General features: G+C 39.2%; 1 protein-coding gene across 1 annotated transcript in view; it reads right to left on the bottom strand.

The window, feature by feature from the left end:
• BOD1L1 (biorientation of chromosomes in cell division 1 like 1) overlaps positions 1-21773 on the bottom strand; it is a 53780-nt gene that overhangs the window by 16024 nt on the left and 15983 nt on the right. Inside the window, exons 7-15 of the mRNA XM_046656168.1 lie at positions 21052-21163; positions 20246-20384; positions 18939-19011; positions 10931-17075; positions 8684-8748; positions 7454-7538; positions 3386-3429; positions 1854-1914; positions 202-272 (exon numbers count right to left, since the gene is read on the bottom strand). Coding sequence (XP_046512124.1) covers positions 202-272; positions 1854-1914; positions 3386-3429; positions 7454-7538; positions 8684-8748; positions 10931-17075; positions 18939-19011; positions 20246-20384; positions 21052-21163 — 6795 coding nt within the window. The remainder of the gene's footprint in view (positions 1-201; positions 273-1853; positions 1915-3385; positions 3430-7453; positions 7539-8683; positions 8749-10930; positions 17076-18938; positions 19012-20245; positions 20385-21051; positions 21164-21773) is intronic.

Raw genomic sequence — 21773 nt, 5'->3', positions numbered from 1 at the left:
ACAAGGATACGTACAAATAATCCTGGGACCTGCCAAACTTCCTAAACATTATAAGAACACAAACAGATAAAAGTAATATGGAGAACTCTTAATACATCCATTTAATTTTTAATACATACAAAGAAGTAAAGCCTTTGCACACAGGTGAAAACACTATGTATAAAACATGAAATACGTGAGGAGTTTCTCATGAAAACCCACCTCTTTAGGATTTGCTTCAACACTATGACCCCTTACGACTTCTGTGCTATCTTTTCTACCACTGGATATCTCTGAGAAATAAATACAAAAAAAACCTTTAAGTATGCATTCATTCCAATACTTATTTTATCGGTATGTGTGGCAGGGAGAAGGAAGAGGGAAGAATACGTCACTAGTGATTGTGACAGGATCCTCACAACTATGTCAGGTAAGTTCCATGATTTCCATTTCTAGATGTGAGTAAATGGGATTCGGGAGGGAAGAGGATCACCAGACGTTACACAGCAGACTTCAAAACAATTTCCCTCAGCTTGTCTAGCAGCACAGTGTGAAGAAGTGTCCAAGAAAAACAAGCAAATGTCGTTTCACGGTCACAAGGTTAGCAAACATTCAATATCACAAGTCCAACAATATCAAATAATAGGAGAAGGCATAGAGTGATGATTGGTAGGCCACTTGGGGACAATATGGCACATTTGGTAAAGCTGAAGAGGTAGCTCTCTACCTAGCAATTCCACACCTACAGTTCCAGGTACACTACATATGCACTGGGAAATAGGTACCAGATCATGCATGGTAGCAATATTCATAATTGGAAAAATTTGCAAAAACCCTCAATGTCCACCAACAAAAGAAGGAAAGTAACTGATATATAGTCATACAATGGAATATAAAAATATAAATAGCAATTGAAATAAAGTAATGAGTTATATACATCAACATGACAAATTTCAGAACATAATGCTGAATGCACAAATAAGGTGGAGACAGTTCTATGTGATACCCTTTTCCTAAAGCATGCAACATAGTACTACATATTGTTTATGGACACATTCATATACATAGCAAATGCAGAAGAGTGGTTCCCTTTGGAGTGGGATAAAAGGGAAAGAGAATGGGAGTGAGGAGGAGTATAATGTGGATTTACCGATATCTGTAACATTTTTAAAAAAGCGTATGAAGCAAATACACTATATTTTAAGATATGACAAAACTAGGTGATGGGTACATGGGTGTTTATAATTACTGCTGCGTTACTTTGGTTTGAAACACGGAATAATACATTATAGAAATAACCGTATAGAGGATTAAGACCTCTTTCTCCATTCTTGGAATAGGGAATCAACGAAATCAATAGAAACTAACAAAATTCTATGTTATGTTTGAGAAGAGAATCGTCCCTCTGGAGGTGGCAGCCTCCACAGGTTGCATGGAATAAGATCTGACCTCTAGAAGAAGACCCACATAAATGTGACATCTGTGATCTGCTACCAATTTGTGACTGCCTGTCAGAAGTTAACAGAGTTAAGTACTTAGCACAGCACTTCTCCTATGGCACAAGCCACAGGGGACTATAAATTTTATATTCACATTGGATTGGTCTATTATTAGTTTATTGGTAAAGTTCTGGTAGCTATTTAAGGTGAAGCACTGCTTACAAGCTGCATGGCCTTGAACAAGCCACTGGACCTCTCTAAGCCTCAGTTCCTAAACTACAGATGTGATGCTGTTATTCACCTGACTGGATTATATGAATTAAATGAGCAAAAAATCTGCAAAGTAATTAGCATAGGGCCTGGCACATAGAAGGTATACAACAAATGTAATTGTAATAAATATTAAAATTACTAGTATGAAATTCATTAACTTACCTTCTTTGTTATGAGGTTTGCTATGAATTTCTTCATTTGTTCTTGAGCCTGAATTTTCGACCTAAACACACAACAGAAGAGGTTATTTATGGATAGTCAAACAAAAGTCTTGAAGGCAGAAAAAAAAAAGAAGGTAATTTACATAACCTGGTTATTTGTGAGAATGCTAAAAGGAACTGCAATACATGTTCTTTTTAATTTCACCCAGAAGCTCAAGTGCATAGAGCATCTTCCTTTTGAAGAAGTTTCGGTTTAACAGATTATCACCCCACTGTGTTTGTTCTCCTTGTCTTTAACACGGTTATGGCAAAAGAGCAAGAAATGAGAGAAGAATTTTCTGTAAATTCTCTTTCCATTCAACAATCCCTCATGATTTTCTTGTTTCTTTACTTAAAAATGCTGAAGGATTCTGTCATTAGGTCATAAGATTTCCCTTTGGCAAATCTTGTTAGTTGTATGTTTTTTTTACTGAGGGAAGTCTCAGAATATTCTACAACGTTCTAAATTCCAGATCCAGAATTTCATGCATATTTGGAAAGGATGGTATGCTCAGATGGAGAAAAGGCAGCTGCTGGGGATTTGGGGAAACAAGGCAGGATGAAGCACATGCTGGGGACCTCACAATCACCTTGGCTGGCACCGGAGGTTTCAGTCACTTTTAGAATCCTTTTAACTTCTGGAGGGTGAACCTGAACCAAACTAAGTGGGCTTTTCTCTTCCGTCTTACATCAGACTGAGTTTTTAGCTACAAAACGGATGTTTCAACAGGGTGAGGGAAGCCCTCTGATGCTGGTTGCTGGTAGTAAGCAAAGCTCTTTTGAATCCTGGAAAGAATGTGGCTGCCCGAAATTTGCAAGTATTTTACAAAACGCTCACTTCGGTATGATATTAGGTCCCCTATAAATGCACTCAGAAATACAAAAAAAAATTCTTTCAAGTACAAAAGGGATTATGAGAGCCACATGTGGAAAAAATATGTATATATGGCAGTTATAGTTTAGTATCTTCAGAAAAGCTTTCCAAAAACATAAAGTGAACTTTTTTTCAAAATAAAATGTTTTGTTTAAAGCATCACAATAAGTTAAGACATCACAATCCAACTTGCAATCGCATTATAGTAATAAAAATAGAAAGTTCATAGTTCTTTGAAGAATTTCATTAGCATAACCAGGTTAAGGTTCCTAGTCTGAAGGACCTGGGAGTTCACCTATTTCCTTAGTTCTGTTTCATGACATTGGCCTAAAGAGCCACTAGAATACAGTGCTGACGAATTCAGAGTGATACTTTTTTTCTGAGGCAAACAACTAAATTTCAAGACATCAGTGGGTATAGTTGAACGTGGAAAAGAACAAGTAAAAGCTCTGGTCAATATGTTGAACTCGAGTGGACAGCATGCTACAAATTGTCTCCTGTCACCCAAAGAAATGAAGAGACAGCTCCCCCAAACTGTCCCCCGACCAAGTGCTCTCAAATCACCAAACCAAAACAACCCCAACAACAATAACAAAATCCAAACCATTACAGCGACTTACATTCAGTGATTCATTCACCAATGAAGGCTCCCTCTGTAGTTTGGCTATTCAAAAACGAAAATGAGAAATAGGGACATTGAATATTGTTTCTGAACCACAGAGAAACAAATTTAGAAATTTTTAGGGTAGTTAAGTAGGACTATGTTGTTATGTGGCCTAGCAGCCTCTGTGAATTATAAAGTTCTGACCAATTATTTTCTACAATCCACGTTTTGTCATACTACCAGAAAAATAACAGAAACTAATGTTGCCCGCATTTTTAAAATAATGCCAGTGGTACAAGAAATCACTAAAGTAATTGAACTATGTCGGTGATCTGAAGCTTAGAAGAGAGGTGGAAGACCTTTATTTGTAACTGTCAAGCTGCAGTATAACACTGGTTCATTTAAAAATAATGCCATCAAATGAAAAGTTAGATCCTATCCCCTCAAACAGCGATGGTCTATTTATATTCTTTGGAAACTTGAAGTACAAGGTCTACTGTTTCTACTCAACAATGACAGAACACACATTTTTCTTTTAAACAACTTCCTTTTACGTAAGTAGATCTCTTTCTGAGCCACACCTAAACACAGTAAAGCAATCTGAAATATAACTCTGGGAACAAAGGACTTCAGAATCCAAAAATGTTACCTTCTTGGCAATTAACAAATGAGATGTTAATTATTTGTACTATAACACACACATACAGATTTTAACTAACATATGTGTCCAAGTTCTGGACAGATTAGTCATCATTAGGGTTAGGGTTTTAACATGTCAGCATGAATGGCTTACCAGGTCTTGGTGTGGTCTTCCAGGACTGCCTGATATTTGTGCTTATAAGGTTCATGAGGTCACATACTTCGAAGGCTGCCCTTTCAGATGGTTTTGCCTGGGAAGGTCCCTGCCTTGAATGCCCCAGATAGTCCTGGGTGAGGATTTATACACACTACTCCTCATACACTGCCTTTTTCTTTGCCTTGTCCACCTAATTCACATCCTTCAATATTTGGCTACAAATTAGGAGTGATAAGTGCTTACCAAAATTCACAACTCACATATTCTTTGATCTCTCAATTCAGTTTTATGGAAATACTTGGGGAAACATATAGTTACACACATATGGGAGTTCACTGCTGCCTTATTTTTAACAGCAAAAAGTACAAAAACTGGAGACCACTGGAAGATCTAACATGGGAAAATGCATTATAGCTACTATTGAGCTATTAAAACAAAAACGGTTGATCTGTATACACTGACACTGAAGGAGCCTACATTATATGGCTGAGTACAAAAAAGAAATTATAGAACAAGATAAATATGATTTCACTTTTGTTTAAATACATAATTGTATTTAAGGTGGGCACTCATGAGGAGTGGGAAACTTTATCATGCACTTCTATGTATCTTACTTTCTCTAACTAAAGGAGATAGAGAAACTGGTTCAGCTTAGCCTTCCCCAAGGCCCTACCTAGCAAAGCTGACCCCAAAAGACATGAATGTATTTTTATTACAGGCAGCACTTTCCTCATTTGTACATCCATCTCGGCGAACTCCCTGAGGGAAGGAACTGCATGCTCCATCTTCATTTCCCTAGTACTCACTAGTACCTGGCTTACTAACATCTGTCAGGGGAATAACTTAAAGCTAAGCTGACTAGAGCAGACGTTGGGGCTGGTCTCCTAGCACTTTCCCCAGAGCCCAGATTGTGGTCTGGGGCACAACGTGGTTCCAGAGACACCAATTCTATTCTTGCCCAATGAACAGAGCACTTGACTTAATTTAAGTCAACCAGCAAGTTATATTCATCTGGTCACACCAATCAGTCTAAGGTGAATACAGTTACCTAAACTGAATCAGAACAAATCTCAGGATTTAGGCTGGGAATGATAGGACAAAGATATTTTTCTAGAGGCCATGAATGAGAAAGCAATTACCCCTGTCAGAGGCTAAGGGAGAAAATAAGAAACTAGGCCTTTGTAGGATGTCTCTTTGGGGACATCATCCTGCTCTTGGCTTATGCTTTGCCTAAACTTTTCAGTTTTGTGAATGCTATGGACTGGATGTTTGCGTCCCCCAAAAAGTGACTATATCGTCCCCCATATACTGAAACCCTAATCCCCAATGAGATGGTATTTGGAGGTGGGGCCTTTGAGAAGTGATCAGGTTTAGATGAGGTCATGTGGGTAGAGTTCTGGTGATGGGATTAGCGTCCTTACAAAAAGAGAAGGAGACATGAGATCTCTCTCTCTTTGCACAAGCACCAAGGAAGGCCATGGGAGGACATAACCAGGAAGAGAGCCCTCACTAAGAATCCCACAAGGCGGGCACCCTGAACTTGGACTTCCAGCCTCTAGAACCATGAAAAATAAATACTTATTGTTTGAGCCTCTCAGTCTATGGTATTCTATTAGAGCAGCCTGAACTGATAAATCAGTGACCTAATAAATTCCCTTTAAGTGAATATTTGAAGGGTTTCTCTTACTTGCAACCAAAAATCACCCTGATTGTTCCACCTGACTTTCACAGCCATTTCAACATTGCCAGAAAAACAACTGGTTGAAACTTGGTCACATACTCTGGGGTTCTTATTACCTTTTTCCTAGTTAATGTGAGAATCAGAAGAAAACTTACAGTAGTGAATGGAGTACAAACCAGAAATAATTTTGCATTGTCACAATTCTCATTTCCATTTCTCTAACCCAGTGGTTCTCAAAGTGTGGCCCAGGGACCCCCTGGGAATTCCTGAGACCTTCCATTAAGAGGTCCACAAGGTCCAAACTATTGTCATAATAATACTAAGACGTTATTCACCTTTTAAACTCATGAGTACATAATGGAGTTTTCCAGAGGTCATATGATGTACCCAAAATTAGCTGAAAAGGCTATTAAAATCTAGCCATATATGTGGGATGTTGGATTTTCTTCATATATTTCAACCAAGACAACAAACAGCAACAGACTGGACATAGAAACAGATATGAGAAACCAGCTGTTTTCTATTAAGCCAGACAAAGAGATTTACAAAAATGTGAAACAATTTCACTTACTAAATTTTGTTTCGGAAAATCTAGCTATTTTTCATGAAAAAATCTTATTTATGTTAACTCATAGTGAGTTAACAATACTGAATTAACATATATTTTATAACTTCCCCAGTTTTAATTTCTTATTTGATAAATGTCAACAGGCATAACCCATATAACAAAAGCTCTTTAAAGATCCTCAATAATATTTTTTTTTGGTAAGGAAGACTCACTCTGCGCTAACATCTGTTGCCAATCTTGCTCTTTTTTTGCTTGAGGAAGATTAGCCTTGAGCTAATATATATGCCAGTCTTCCTCTATTTTGCATGTGGGTCACTGCCACAGCATGGCTTGACAAGTGGTATATATCCACTCCTGGGATCTGAACCTGCAAACCCGGGCCACTGAAGTGGAGTGCGCCAGACTTAACCACTATGCCACGGGGCCGGCCTCTCCTCAATGATTTTTAAGAGCATAACGTGGTCCTGAGACCAAAGAGGTAGAGAGCTGCTGCCCTAATCCTTTCTGATATTGGGGCTCTCCCTTAAAAAATCTGCAGTAGATAATGAAGACTGCTGTACAGAGACACTGAGAAAAGGCCCTACAAGCTGGGAGCAGCTTCAGTGCAGTCACTGGGGCAACAGCCAGAGTCCAACGGGTAAAAGCAGAAGAGGTTTAAAGAAGTGGGCAAATAGGCTGCAGACTAGCCTTTTGGAAATGAGCTTTGATATCACCTGGAAGGGCAGGAAGGCACACATAGACACATTTTTGGGACAGAGCAAGCAATTGCTCCAAAGTAACTTTCTTTTTGCTATAATTACTTGGAGATAACAGATTTAAATAATTACTTTACATAAAATTGATTGACACTTGATAAGAAAAAGTATACGTTAAAATGAAATAGTAACGAGTTCTCTCTAACCTATTGAAAAAGTGAGAGGCAAATTCATATAGCCTGTCAGTGTTTTATTACTAATTGGCTATTGATTTTAAGCTGCAATGAAAGGCAAAACCACATGCAAGGAAAAAATAATGTGAACAACCGTTAAAAGGAATTTACCTAGTCCACTCGACTTTTTCCCACGTGGACTTTCCGGTGGTGCTAGAATTTCAGGATTTTTCTCTTCCTCTGTTGGTACAAATGTCTAAAAAGTCCAAAGCACCAAAAAATATAAGTTAACTGAGGTTTTTATAAGAAGGCAAGGCTAAACTCAAATGAGTCAAACAAAAACACTCAGCATCTTGTAACAATATAAAAGCCTACTTTCAAGTCTGTGGAAAACTTAAAATTGAATACATGTCAACCTTTAAAAACAAAAAAACGAAATCAATCTAATCCCATATTTCATCCATCAGTAGCTCTCCTATTGCTTTAAAGTAAAACCCAAACTTGGTACAACACACAAGGCCCTTCCTGATCAGGTCCCACTCCCTTGCCATGCTGAAGTCTCACCACAGCTCCCCCTGAACCCCTGCAGGGCCTGGGACTCACCACTGGCCCTGCTCTCTCTGTGTCTAGAGTATGCTTCTTTGCCTGGAAGGCTCTTTCTTTTCCTTCTCTGGTAAACTTTAACTTGCAAAATTCCACTCATATGTCCTCCTTGCAAGCCCTCTGTGTGCTCACTTATGGCTCCTGCTGGTGAGTTGAGGCTCCTCTGCACTATTCATAGCCCCCTTGTTTACAGCTATTTTGTTATGCAGACTTGGAGGGTGCCAGGAGATCAGGCTGGAAAGGGGGCGCGGAGACTAAATTATGTAAAGCACATGGGCCATGATAAAAAAAAAAAAAAAGACTTTATTCTAAGTATGATGGTATGCCATTGGGAATTTTACACAGAGTAATGACATGACCTAATTTATGTTTTTAAAGATAACTCTCAGACTGGAAGAGGGAGGGGCTGGAGAGGAGGGAAGTCCAATGGGGACACTAATGAAATAGTGGCTTAGACTAGGATGGCAGCTGTAGAAACAAAAACAGATGGATTCATGTTAATTTTGGAAATTGAAACCATAAGAATTGGCGATGGATTAAATGTGGGTGACAAGGAGAAACTGAGGATGACTCAGGTTTCTGGTTTGAGTAAATGGAATCGAGGATGGCACTGCCCATTGAGATTATTGAGGTTCTTAGCTTCCCCCCAATAGGATGTGACACTAACAATACTTAAGTGTCTTAAATACAAAGAGAACAGGAGCTATATACTGCTTAAGTGTATATATGTATATATGTGGTGAAATGGTACTTAATGGTACCACTTACAGTTCAGCATAACTGAATTATCAGCCATACCTCAGTTTTCAAGTTGGCTTTCAGTTCCAATCCTCCCAAAACATTTGTTGGAGACTCTTCATTGCCTAATGAAATTCAAACCATGAGACCAATTTAAGAATGCTTGCAAAATACATCCTGAATCACAAGGTAACAGAATGTTGTTATCTAGTACACCATGCCCCCTTCCTCTGCTGTTTCATTTTGCCATCAGTAGAAAATAATAAAGAGGAATATGTACAAACAATCTGGGATGAAAGCCAGGAGTCATTTACTCATTTGGTTTTGAGTGAAGCTGTTTATTACTGTTAAGATGGCTGCCCAGAAAGAATGATAAAATATTTTTTGTGGTGACATTTCCAAGTATTTTTCTATAGTGATCTGCATCGTTTGTCCCTATAAGAAAATATTCTGGGCCACTGAGGTATATTCTCAATAAAGAAGGTGATTTACAAATAGACTCACTTCCCTTGCTTCACGCTGACACAGCAAAGGTGAACGTAAAGTTAAAGAACTGTGAGGCAGACAAAAAGAAAATGGAATTTTCTCTGGTGGAGACTCAATTCCATCCCTTGTTTTGGACCTTTCTTTCTTTCTCTCTCTTGTCCTTCTGTGACTCGTGGCTTCCAGGTTCCCTCACCTGCCCACACATAAGCCTCCAAAGAAAATCCTTCCTTCCTCCAAGAGGCTGCAGGCTTATCCTTGCTAATAGCCTTTGTATTTTTGCGCCTTCAGAAGAAAGAAATGGGGAGGAAGGAGTAACAGACTGTAGCAATGTTTAAGTCATAAAAACTTTCAGAGCATTCAATTTACTCCAGGCTGCATCCAATGAAAAAATTTAAAGTGACTTATTTCAACAACATTTCTTAGATGTCTCCTATTTAAGTCCCCATAATGAACAGGACTAAAGCTAATAGTCTCAGCTTTCTGAGGCTGCAATAGGTGCTATCTAAGGTCTGTTCCAGTTTAAAGTCCAAGATGCTACATTTTATACAGCCAGAGTGGGAAAGAAGTCAGCGTTCCTGACCCCCTTAAGCCTAGCCCATGTGCTCCCTTTGAATTCTCACAGCATCCTGTGCTTAACCCCACTCTAAGCACCTGTCACTGCCTACTTATAACGCATGGCTGGATTCCCAGCTATCTTCTCATCTTGACTTTATCTTTGTATCCCCAGAGTCTAGTACAGCAGTAGCTAGTACAAGTGTCCAAAATTGGAAGGTATAAGGAATGACTAAGCTCAAAGCTTATAGCTTTGAAAATTACCAACTATTTCTAACAAGACTAGCACTCTCTGAAATTGTGAGAGAACACATTTCTTTTCTCTTTAAAACATATTCTAAACCAGAAACTAACTCATTTTAACTGAACAATAAACTCAGTTAAAAAATATAATAATGTGGGGGCTGGCCCCAGGGCCTAGCTCTTAAGTTCGGCATGCTCCACTTCGGTGGCCCCAGTTTGCTTCGTGGGTGTGGACCTATACCACTCGTCAGCAGCCATGTTGTGGCCGTGACCCACATACGAAATAGAAGAAGACTGGCAGAGATGTTAGCTTGGTGAATCTTCCTCAAGTGAAAAAGGGGAAGATTGGCAACAGATATTAGCTCAGGGCAAACATTCAGATGCTTGCTGAATCATCCTTAGCAAGCAAGCAAGCAAATACATACATACATATGTACATAAATAATAATGTGCTGCCTTGGTTAGAAGTAGCCAGCTGGACTGAACTGACACATACTGTAAATCTATACTAAGTCAGACAAGGGTTGGAATGATGTTTGTTTTTGTACTATTACCTCCATTTTATACAACAGAAAACTGAGCCTCAGAAGCAACTTTTTTCTAAAAAGCACCCAAGTACTATGTAAGTTATTTAAATTCTCTGAACCCATTTCCTCATTTGTAAAATGAAAATGATAAAAAAATACTCATTTCACAGGGTGGTTGTAAGGTATTCTTCAATTTGATTGACAAGAACCTGAAGGTCAAAGAGCTTTAGTAACATGCAACAGTCATGCAGATGACACGTGGCTAGCTGACTTCCTGTCCCTTGGCCTCCTGCCTCTTTTCTTATTGCACAGGAGAAACGGGTCTAAGGTCTTAAGCATTTAAACACAACTTTCTTTTAGAGAAGCTCAACCTTCAAGTTTGATGAAAGTTATTGTGTGACATTCCAGCACCAAAACCATCTTTCCTAAGATTGTTTTAAGTGTATTCCACATACAATCATTTTTGGAAATGCTAAAATTTACAATTAGAGATTCTCACCTTTGTTGCACAAATTTTCTTGAGAAGAAACAGTGACCTCCAGGTCTCCTTCCTCCTGGAGTAACTTTGTCATGCCGTTACCATCTCCAGTTTTTTCAGCAGACACTTGAACAGTCCATGTGCCACTGTGATCACTCTCTATGGTCAGGTTCTGCTCACATTTAGGAGCTGAAAGAGCTACATCGAAGGCAGCTGGAAGGACTGTTGTGTGGGAAGGAGCAACTTCTGATTCTTGGCCATTAATACATTCAGTGACGGTGGTTTTCAAGTTGCCCTCAGGCCTCCGTTGGTCAGGAGGAGGTGATGACGGCTCCGCTGCAGCGTCTTTGACTTGTGGCATGTCACCAGCTTCTATAGCACCAGTATGTTTTGCTGTCAAACAGCGAATACTGACGGCGGAGTCTTCAGCCATCTGCCCACATGTTTGCTCAGGTCCTCTCAGATGGACAGGTGAGTCAGCACTTCTCTCCACGCCTCTCTCTGCTGAACAGCTCCCTGTGGTACTGTCCCCTGCTGTCCCTGCCTCAGGGCTTTTATCTTCCCTCTCAACAGAGCTCAACTGGACACTCTTCTCTTCTGCATTTACAAGGGGCAAGGCACTTGCATTCTGTCCTCTTCCTGTAGGAGATACTTTGCCAAGACAGTCTTTGCCAAGCCTCTCTTTCTCTTGTGTACACACAGCACCTGGCTGGCCTCCCTCTGCAGAGAGCATGCTGATTGATGTGTTGTCACGCCCTTCCTTGGAGCTCACTGCCATCACAGGGTCCACTTCTCTTCCTCCCGTGAATGGCCCAGGATGCTGACAGTTGTTCTCAGCAATTAGGCTGGGCATAGGGACCTCATACTTGCTTGCCTTTGCAGCCGACAGGTCATGTTTTCCTTCTGGGTTGTTTGCAGTCAGCCGATTCTCTTCGTGTCTGTCTAGGCCAGTGACAATCAGCACACATTCGGCTGTGCTCGTGGAGATGACGGCAGCATCACTCAAGTCCTCCATTCTTGCAACAGTGGGCTGATCTTCATCTGGTGGGACAGCACCCATCATGACTGCTTCACATCCTTCAGTGGTGCTTGTAGAAATCATGGTGGTGTCACTTATCTCTTCCACTGGTGTGACTGAGGGATGAACTTCTTCCTGAGGGACAGCACTGGACACTGGACCCTCACAGTCTTCTACTGAGCTTGTTGAGATGACAGCACTCCCATCTTTTTCTTCCATGACTGTAAGAGATTGCTCATTTTCACTTTCTACAGCTACACCAGAAATAGAGGCCTCACATTCTTCTGCTATGCTGGTGGAAATGAGAGCACATTCATCTTTCTCCTCCTTGCTGGTTGAGGCAAGAGGACTATCAACTTCTGTGGGTGCACTGGGCATGGGCCCCTCAAAGTCATCAGTGCTTGCCAACATTGGACCTTTAGCTCTTTCTTCAACTGTTGCAACTGTCTGCTGACTTTCAGCATCTTTGATGGTTGTTGCACTGGAAATACGCACTTCAAATTCTTCCCCTATGCTTGTGGAAATCATGGCACACTCATCTTTCTCTTCAGTTCTTGTAGCAGGGAGCTGGCTCTCATCTCCTGAAACTGCACTGGGCATTGGGGCCTCAAATTCTTCCACGTTTACTCTGGTTCCTTCCATATTTTCTTCAGTTCTCAGAGCACTTGAATGACCTTCCACGTCTGCAATCATGCTTAACTGAGTGGTGCAATCATTTGTTGTACTGGTGGAAATCATCAAGCCTTTGCCTTGACTTTTGCCCCCACCTAAACAAGTTTGGTTGGTAATACTGTCACTGGCTGTAGTAGCCATGAGGCCATCACATTCTTCATTTTCCACAGAGGTGATGATACCTTCATCTTCTTTCTCACTTGGCAATGTGTGACGAACTTCATATTCTGGGACTGCACCAGATACAAGTACCTCATAACTGCCCCCCACAAGGCCAGTGGAAATAGTGGTATCTTCAACTTTTTCTTTTCTGGTGAGCTGACTGGCACTTTGATCTGAAGCCACACTAGTCATGGGACCCTCGCAACCTTCAGGCACTGGTGCCCCTTCACCCTTTCCTGAAACTGCACTGGTCACACTGCTTTCTACCACGCCTTTTGCACTGGAGCAGATCTCTGTATCTTTAATTTCCTTCTCTGCACCAGTCATGCTATCAACATTACTTTCATTTGCATTGGTGATGGCTGCTCCAGCCTCAGCTTCCACATGCCCTACTGCAGTACCAATCTGACTGTCCCCTTCTTCTGCACTTTCACAAATTGATATCCCTTCACCCTCTTCTTCTATCCCCGTGCAAGTTGACGCGTGCCCAACTTCATTTCCTCTTCCGGTACTAGTCACGACACCCTCGCCTTCATCATCTTCCTCTTTTGCACCTGTGCTGGTTACAATGCCTTCATCATCACATGGACCAGCAGCGACTAATGGTACATTAGTGACTTCTTTGGTTACCGTGCTGTCCATCGCACTCTCTCCATTTTCTTCTGACTCAGAACTTATAGCAAAGCCTTCGCTGCTCTCTTCTGAACCTGTGCAACTTGCTGGCCCCTCTCCATCTTCTTCCATTATCCCTGTGCTGGTGACTGCACTTTCACCTTCTGTACCATCATTCACAGAACCATCTCCTTCTTGGGTGGCACTTGTTCCTGGTGGCGTGTTGTTATCTACCAGGATTACAGCTGCACCTGTAACCATGCGCTCCTCCTGTGGCCCTGCACCAGTTACTGAGCACATAACAAAGTTATCACTTCTCCTTTCTGCTCCTGTACACGTCACAGTCCCTTCAGTTTCTTTTGTGCAGCCCATTCTCATTGTATTTCTCTGGAATCCGTCTACCTCTTCACTGCCTAAGGATCCCTCTCTTATTTCTGTCCCAGCACTTGTTACCGCTCCATCGCTTTCAACTTCACTAATAAAAGTAACAGTTCCTTCAACTATTTCTGAGTCTCTACTTGAAGAACCATCGTCACATTTTTCTTCAGAGCCTGCACTGGTTACGGCATCATCTTTCTCTTCTGTCACAACGCTATTGACATTGTCTTCAATTTTAACAGTGTGAGCAGTCACTGGGTCTGCTGCAGCTTCTTCAGATTCAGCCATAGTACACTCTCTAATTTCTCCTTCCTTGGTGCTTGTAAGGAAAGTTTCACTTTCAGCAAATCCTTCTGTGACAATGCCGCCACCTTCTTCAGCTGCAGCAAAAACAATGCATTCGCTGGCTTCTGCCCCAATGTGAAGAGGATTGTTTCTGGAGCAGGTACCTGTTATGAAGCCTTCATCTGCCTCAATGCTTGTGCAAGGCACAGCCACCTCACCCTCTCCTGTTTCTGAGGAAGTGGTTGTAGCATCCCCTGCTTTTACCGGAATTGAGTTAACATTGTCGTCCTTCCCTTCAGTGCTAGTGGCAACAGAAGTCTTTTCTGCTCTACCAGACCCAGTCGTCACATTCTCAGTTTTTCCATTCCTTTGTTCTAAAACAGACGATGCGGTGTTACTTCCAGCACTGGTGTCTACCTCACTGTTTTCATTCCGTCTTTCAACATCAATTGACATGTTTTCTACTTCACCTGGGCCTCGACTATGCCTCAGTTCAATAGTTTCAGTATCTTTTCCTGTACTCATGCCTACCACATGGTCAACAGCAATGCCATTCTTTGTACCATTTTCTACTGCAGCTCTAAATGTCTGCTTTGAACTGGGCTCTGTAATTAAGTCATCTTTCTGGGCCATGTCCATCAAGCCACGTACTTTAACATTCTCATTTTCCATAATCACGTCTGTGAACTCACTGCCAAGAGGCATATTTACTTTCCGTTGTTTATTCTCCAGTACAGTGGCCTGGTAACCTTCTGGAATGTGTCTTTTGCTATCTATGCTTGCTTTTGCTGGTGTATCTACTGTGGAAACTGTACCTCCTTCTTTGCTGTCACTTGTCCCAGGGGCTTCTGATTCCCTAACAGCCAAACTTTGACTAGGAATATGAGGGTGGTCCACAGGTGAGGTGCTAGCTGTGCCACCTTCTAAAATAGTTCTTTTGTCCACTAAAGGAATTGCATCTGAATCATGAGATTGTTTCTGAGGCACAACAGTCACTGAACTTAAGGATGGTGAGGGGTCTAAATTTGTGGAATGTTCAACAGCAGCATCTCCTTGAGCATTATGTTCTTCAGTGGGTTTAGTTGTGTTTTTCAAATTCTTTTGTGCCTTGTCATTTTCTGAAAGGGCATGAGGTAATATTCTGTGACTAGTTTCAGAGTCTACATTCACTTCATGAGTTGCTTGAGTGGGTTCTTTCTCCCCGGGATTTGGTTTGGACACAGCACTTTCGATATGCACTTTCTTGGACGGAGTGCTTTTATGGTCAGTGTGCTTTTCAGAATTACTAACAACTCCTGTCGCACGTCCCAATTTACAGGCTGGAACTGCTGTTTTTGAATCTACTGTGGAAGTTCGTAATTCATCCTTTAGAACAGTGGCAGTAGTTTTTTGTTTCATACCATTTTCAGAGTCAACGTCTTGCTGAGAACTATTACTGCTGCTGTCTTGGATTTTAGATACTTCAAACAAATTTTCAACAGCTGCCTCAGAATCAATTTCCATTGGCTCTTGTTCAGGGATCAATGTGGTATCACCACTTCTTTTTGGTCTCTGAAGGGAGGAACTACTGGGAGTGCCCAAGGTGTTCACTGCTAATTTTTCTTCTCCTTTGGTCATTTCTTGGGATAAGCTTCCTCTTCGATTTTCACACAACCTTCTACTTAATTTCTTTTCCAGAACTGAACTATTCCCTCTGGTCTTTTCATGATTACTATCAACTTCTTTACCCTCCTTGTCATCTGATTTATTTTCTTCCTTCTTTTTCACGTCTTTACTACTATGCTTTAAGCTTCTGCTTTTGTGCCCATCTGATAACTTTCTCTCAAGTCTGGAAGAGACTGAATCTTTATCTCCCTTACATTTCTCCTTTGCTAATAGTAACTTAGCTCTGTGACTAGAATCCTTCTGGGTACCATGTGCTGAAGCAGCATTCTCTAATACAGGTTCAAGACCAGTTTCCTCAGGTTTGTCCTCAACTTTAGACTTTCGCTGTCTATCTGAGTCACTTTCTTCTGTGTTCTTCTCCTTATCTGGTTTTGGAGTGGTGGCCTGTTTGGTGATGCTTTCTTGTAATTCTGTTTCAACTACTTTTAACTGTTTGCCTTGACTTTTTGATTTAGCCTTTAACATAAGTTTGTCTTCTAACAAGCTCTTTGTTCTTCGCTTCTCCTTGTGAAGGATCTCTTCTGGTTTTGAATTACTATCTAAATTAGTTGAGTCCGTATCACACTTATCCTCTGAATAACTTTCACTTCTTCTCTGTAATGTGATACCATGTTGCTTGGAACTCAGAGAATCTTTCTGAATTTTAGAATCACTTGATCTTCTTGATTTGTGCTCTGCCTTAGTTTTTTCAGTTGACAAGTGTCTCTCTTTTTTGTTGTTTTCTTTACGAACATTCTCATCTGTTTTTATAATATATTCAGAAACTGGCTTTCCATCTTTGCCCAAAACTGATAATTTCCTTTCATTCCTATGTTTACTTTTTCGTTCAGCTTTATCATCTGAAGAAAGCTTTGTTTGTTGACTTTGCTTCTGAATACTTTCGTCTACCCTTAACCCTTTCTCTGAAGAGTGAAGCTCGGTCTCGTCACCTGTTTTATGCATACTGTCACCTTTATATTTATGTTTCATAGACAATTTATCCTCTGACACAGTTTTCTCTTTTTCAAGCTTCTCCTTGGAGGATTTCGCCTCTTTCTTAGGTAGGTTTTTCACATGTGGTGTTTCAGAATCATCTTTCTTTAGATGCTTTTCATTTTTAACTGTGCTTTTCTGTTTCTGGGGCTCTTCTGTGCCACTTTCTGAGCGTTCCATTTGTCTTTTTCCATCTCGCGTGTCACTCTCTTCCTGTGTCCCTTCCACCACAACAGGGGTAGAGGTCCGTCTTTTATGTTCTCTTTCTATTTTGGGCTCATTTTTATTTTCATCAGCTGCATGCAAAGACTCTGAAAGTCTCCGTGCAGGTTTACTTGGTTCATTTTTTGCATGCACATGCTTCAAATCTTTTGAAGAAGATGCCTTTTCCTTTTCACAATGCTGTAAGAAGATAAAGGTTAAAATGTAAGAAATCAATTTTTATATTCAAATTTAACATTTGGGTGCATTTAATACATCGAGTGCTGTCATTTATCTTACATCATAGTTAATCTTTGCCACCAGCCTTAGGTAGGTATTTTTGCACCAGGAAACTGAAGCTCAGCATGACTCAATAACTTGACACCCAGACAATGAGTTCAGATGATCTCACTTTGAGCCTAGTCCTCTTCCTACTACAGCACAGGCATCTTTATAGAGACTAGTTATTTCTCCCAAGATTTGTCCATGCATTTAGGTGGCCCTCTTCAACTCTAAATTTCTAAAACCCACCAATGTTCAGTACTCGTTAATGAATATAAACTCGATGAACAACAATCCAATGTTCTTTTCAGTCCAAAAGTGTAATACCTACTGATGAAGACAATTTAAAAATTGTATATTGAAATAAAGGTTTCCTATATTTTAATTTGGAAAACCAAATTATTTATAGGAACCTCACGAATTTAGGTTACTTGTAGGACATTCTACTTAAGCAGTTTCAAACGTACACAACAACTCACAGTAACAGTAACCATATCACATATAATGTATGTATATCTATGTGCATCCAAAGGAAGATATTGACAGACCAAAGCATCTACACTTTCCTCCCTACCCCACAGTATGGCACTGAGTAGGTTACTAATGTTAATGAGTGGATGCTGACTGAACACATTTTAGCGAAGACTCACTGACTACTAGCTATAATTACTACTCTTCAAATACTGGGAGAAGTTCTCAGAAAGAATCTTAAGTCTCTGGTCAGCTTACCACTTCACCTCCTTACAATTTAACACACAGATTAACGTACTTCTACTAATATAGCAACCAGGCTATGGCAAAATCTTAAAAACTACTTTAAAACTAAATTCCTCAAAGAAAGAAAAGAGATTTCGTCAACCTAATTTTACAGTAAGTTCTAACCAATTAGTGTGAATAAAAGTTTGTGAGATAATTTTTCAAAGAAATTTATCACAAAATAAAGTTAAATATTTAAAAATATGCCATTAAAATATCTGGGTATACTTATAAATATGCCTCTAATTTCTGAATAAAGAAATAGGAATATTTACTGGCTATGAACAAATAATCAATAAATTATTAGTTTTCCCTTGGAAGTTTCAGCTATAGGATTACAAATGTGGCAGTATAAATAAGGATTTAAACCCAGTGAAAGCAAAAGTTTATCCCAAGAAAATAATTCAAAAAGGGGGAAAAATGTACTAATTGCACATATTTTTACTATCTAAATTGATCAAACCTGGGAAACAATCTAAGTGTTCAACTATAAGGGAATGCTTGAATTACAGTATATCCACTCAATGTAACACTAGACAATTGTCAAATATAATAATTAGAAAGCTTACAAAGTAACATGAAACAAATAAGAGGGAATATTAAAAACATTTTGGAAGATTACATCCACTCTACAAAATTATGTACATATATGGATGAGAAAAGAAAGAAAATGAAACAGACGATTTGTTACAGCAAAGCGATTTCAGGTTTTCTCTCTCTTTTCTTTTTCATTATTATTACTGGCAATTTTGTTATTGCCAATATAAGAAATGGGAGGCTAGGGGGTTGGGAAGAGAGGAAAAGTAGAACAGTAGGCATTTTCTAGAGAAAAAGATCACATGAATCAACTTGCCAAAATGAGGAATTCAGGCCATAATAGGATGGGAGTTCCAGAGTGTAAGGTAAAGGATTTTTTATTTAACTTGGAAAAGATCGAACTGCATTCCGAGTTTTACTCCAAAGGACTGAATGGCTAAAATCTAACAAAAGAGCATTTAAAATGGGATTTTATTAATTAGGACATACCTCATTTGTTTTAAGGGTTTCTTTGGCATCTTCTTCAGATTGCTGTTTCTTTTTAGAATTCTCTTCAACATTCCTAAGTGGGAGAAAAAGTGAAATATGAACGTTGTTTGAATCCAATATAAGAACTTCTCAGGAAGGTTAAAAAACAAAGCTTAGCTTTCCTTTACTATAAACACTTGATCCATAAACGGAGACTTGTTATATTTCAATTTAAATCCTATTCTGAGTCAACAGAAGAGAACATAATTCCAAACGCGAGATGGACTACTCTTGGTGCTAAAGGAAAGTATACTTGAAACAAAACTTCCGGATTTGTTGCTTAAAGATAAATATTTAATGGACTATAATTACATTTTGAAAGTCTTAACATCTTTTGAGTAAACAGGGTAGTCTTATTTATTCAGATCAATAGAAATGAAGTAAAATAAGTAAACTGAGTGCTGATTCCCACTAAGTTCTGCAAATTATTGATTTAGCTATCCTGAAGTCTGTGCTAAATGTACATAATTGTATTTTGATGGAACAGCAAAACTGTAGCCCATGGCTCATATAACTTCATAGATACTCTCGGTCTCTTCAGTTTTCTAATTCTTATAGTTAACAATGAGGGGTTAAAAAAGAATTTGGTCCACACCCCTGGTTTAAGGGGCGAAGTGTGGGATACTGGTGAAGAGAATTGCCTGGAAAGACTGGAAAATGGATGCAATCACTGTAAATAAGTGGTTCTGAATGTCCAGAATGGGGATACTTCCTGACTACTTCTAGAGGGTCCATAAACTCTCTGAAACTCAAGGGACAACTATGTGCTTATGTGCGTGCATTTTTCTGGGGAGAAAGTCCAAAGCTTCCATCAGATTATCAAAAAGGTCTGGAACCCCCCCTCCCCCCCCACAAAAGATTAAGATATACTACTTTGAAATAATATAGATATTAACACAATGAATCATGATACTAAAAATGAAACTCTAAGGTCTTTCATAAACATGCAATAACATACATATTCAAGGTATGTCTCTTTACTGTCATTTTCTTTTCTTTTTCTTTTTTGTTGAGGAAGATTCACCTGAGCTAACATCCACTGCCAATCTTCCTCTTTTTGTACGTGAGCTGCCACGACAACATGGCCATTGACAGACAAGTGGTGTAGGTCTGTGCCCAGGAACCGAACCCAGGCTGCTAGTGGAGTAAGCCAAACTTAACCACTTTGCCACTGGAGGCTGGCCCTTTACCATCATTTTCAATGCCTATCTTTCAAAAGCATGACCAGAGAATGTTACGATGGGAATGTGGCCAGGTAAAATATGTACCTTGAATCTTTTTTTCTTTTTTTGCTTAAAGCTACTTTTTTCTCTAAAACCTTCCGTTCTTTAAGGACTTCTTTAATTCTGGGGGCTTTAGGTTCCGAACTCTTTGTTGATGATTCTTCTAAGTCCATATTATTTTTGCCTAGAAAGGAAACAATCAATAAACTATATTACAGAACAGAGTTTTATAAACAATGTAATATTTCTTTTTCATTAAGATTTTCTAATCACTATAAAAATGCAAAATAGCTTTAATATCCTTAAGTTGTGCTGGAATAAAAAAATATTCTAGATGAAGAGATCTCATCTTGCTTTATTTCAAATACTTATATATGTGTATGTGTTTGTATATTACATACACAGGACCAGAGGAAGTTCAATTTTGTTTAATGAAATATTCTAGATAAATGTTTGACATTTTAGTTAACATAAAGCATAGATTAATTCCATTAATATCACTGGCAAGGCTTGATTACTCACATGTTAGCAATCCAATTTCCAGTGATAATTCATTCCACAATTACTAGGAAATAAATTACTAACATGTGAGATGTGTAAGCTGGCACCCAATAGAATATTTAATTTAGATACAGCAATATAATAAAAAAAAGTGACTAAACACATCAGATTGAAAAGTAAGGAAATGTTCTACACCTGAAGATAAATAATTTTTTTTAATATAACAGCTTTGCCAAGATGTAACTTGGATCACTTTATTTTGTAATCACATCTCATAAATAATATGAATATCTAGAAAATAATGGAGTATATAAGATCGTTTAAAAGATTAAAGTTAACATCTCCTATACCTTGAGTCTTAGCTTTTGACGATTTTGTCTTTTCTGCTTTCTGTTTTCGTTTTTCTTCAAGTTTCTCTCTATTAATTTGTCTTCTTAAAAGCCTCTCTTCTTTTTCTTTAGCCTAAAACCACACAATACTCACAATTATCCTGACAGATTATCAGGCAAAAGCACACACACTCTGAAAAAAAAATATGTTTGCCATTCAAATGTTCTTACAAAGTAATAGGCTCTGCAAAAGTGCATATACACTACGTGATTTGTAAGCTACTAGAATAATAAGAGATAGATGTGAAAATTTTCCATTTCTCTTTCAGAATGCTATTAATTTAAAGAATGGGAAAGGTGTCATTTTGGGATAGAGTGGCATAATAAATTGGTTACTTCAATTAAAAGGATAGCTATGAAAATATTTGTGAGCATCAAGTGCACACAGGTAGGTGTCCATAAGTTTTTGATTATTCTTTTAGAAGGAAGCTGAAAAGCAGATTCAAGTGACAGGCTAGCCCTATAATAAATGTGACTTGCTAGTTACACTCTTAGGACCAACGTTTTGGACATGGGACTTTCTGCTCCCCTATTTTAAAGCCAGGGAGAATCTAGTCATTGTGTGCTACTCCCCCACCCCTTTCCAGCCCAGAACTCCAAGTCTCAAAGTGCCAAAAATCCTAAACATAGGCGTAACTCACGATCAAGTAAACTTTTCAAGAGAGAAGCCACTATTATCATTG

This window comes from Equus quagga, chromosome 3 (assembly GCF_021613505.1).
Source record: "Equus quagga isolate Etosha38 chromosome 3, UCLA_HA_Equagga_1.0, whole genome shotgun sequence".
NCBI lineage: Eukaryota > Metazoa > Chordata > Mammalia > Perissodactyla > Equidae > Equus > Equus quagga.
The sequence above is the reverse complement of the archived record's forward strand: the minus strand, read 5'-3'. Positions and strand labels throughout refer to the sequence as shown.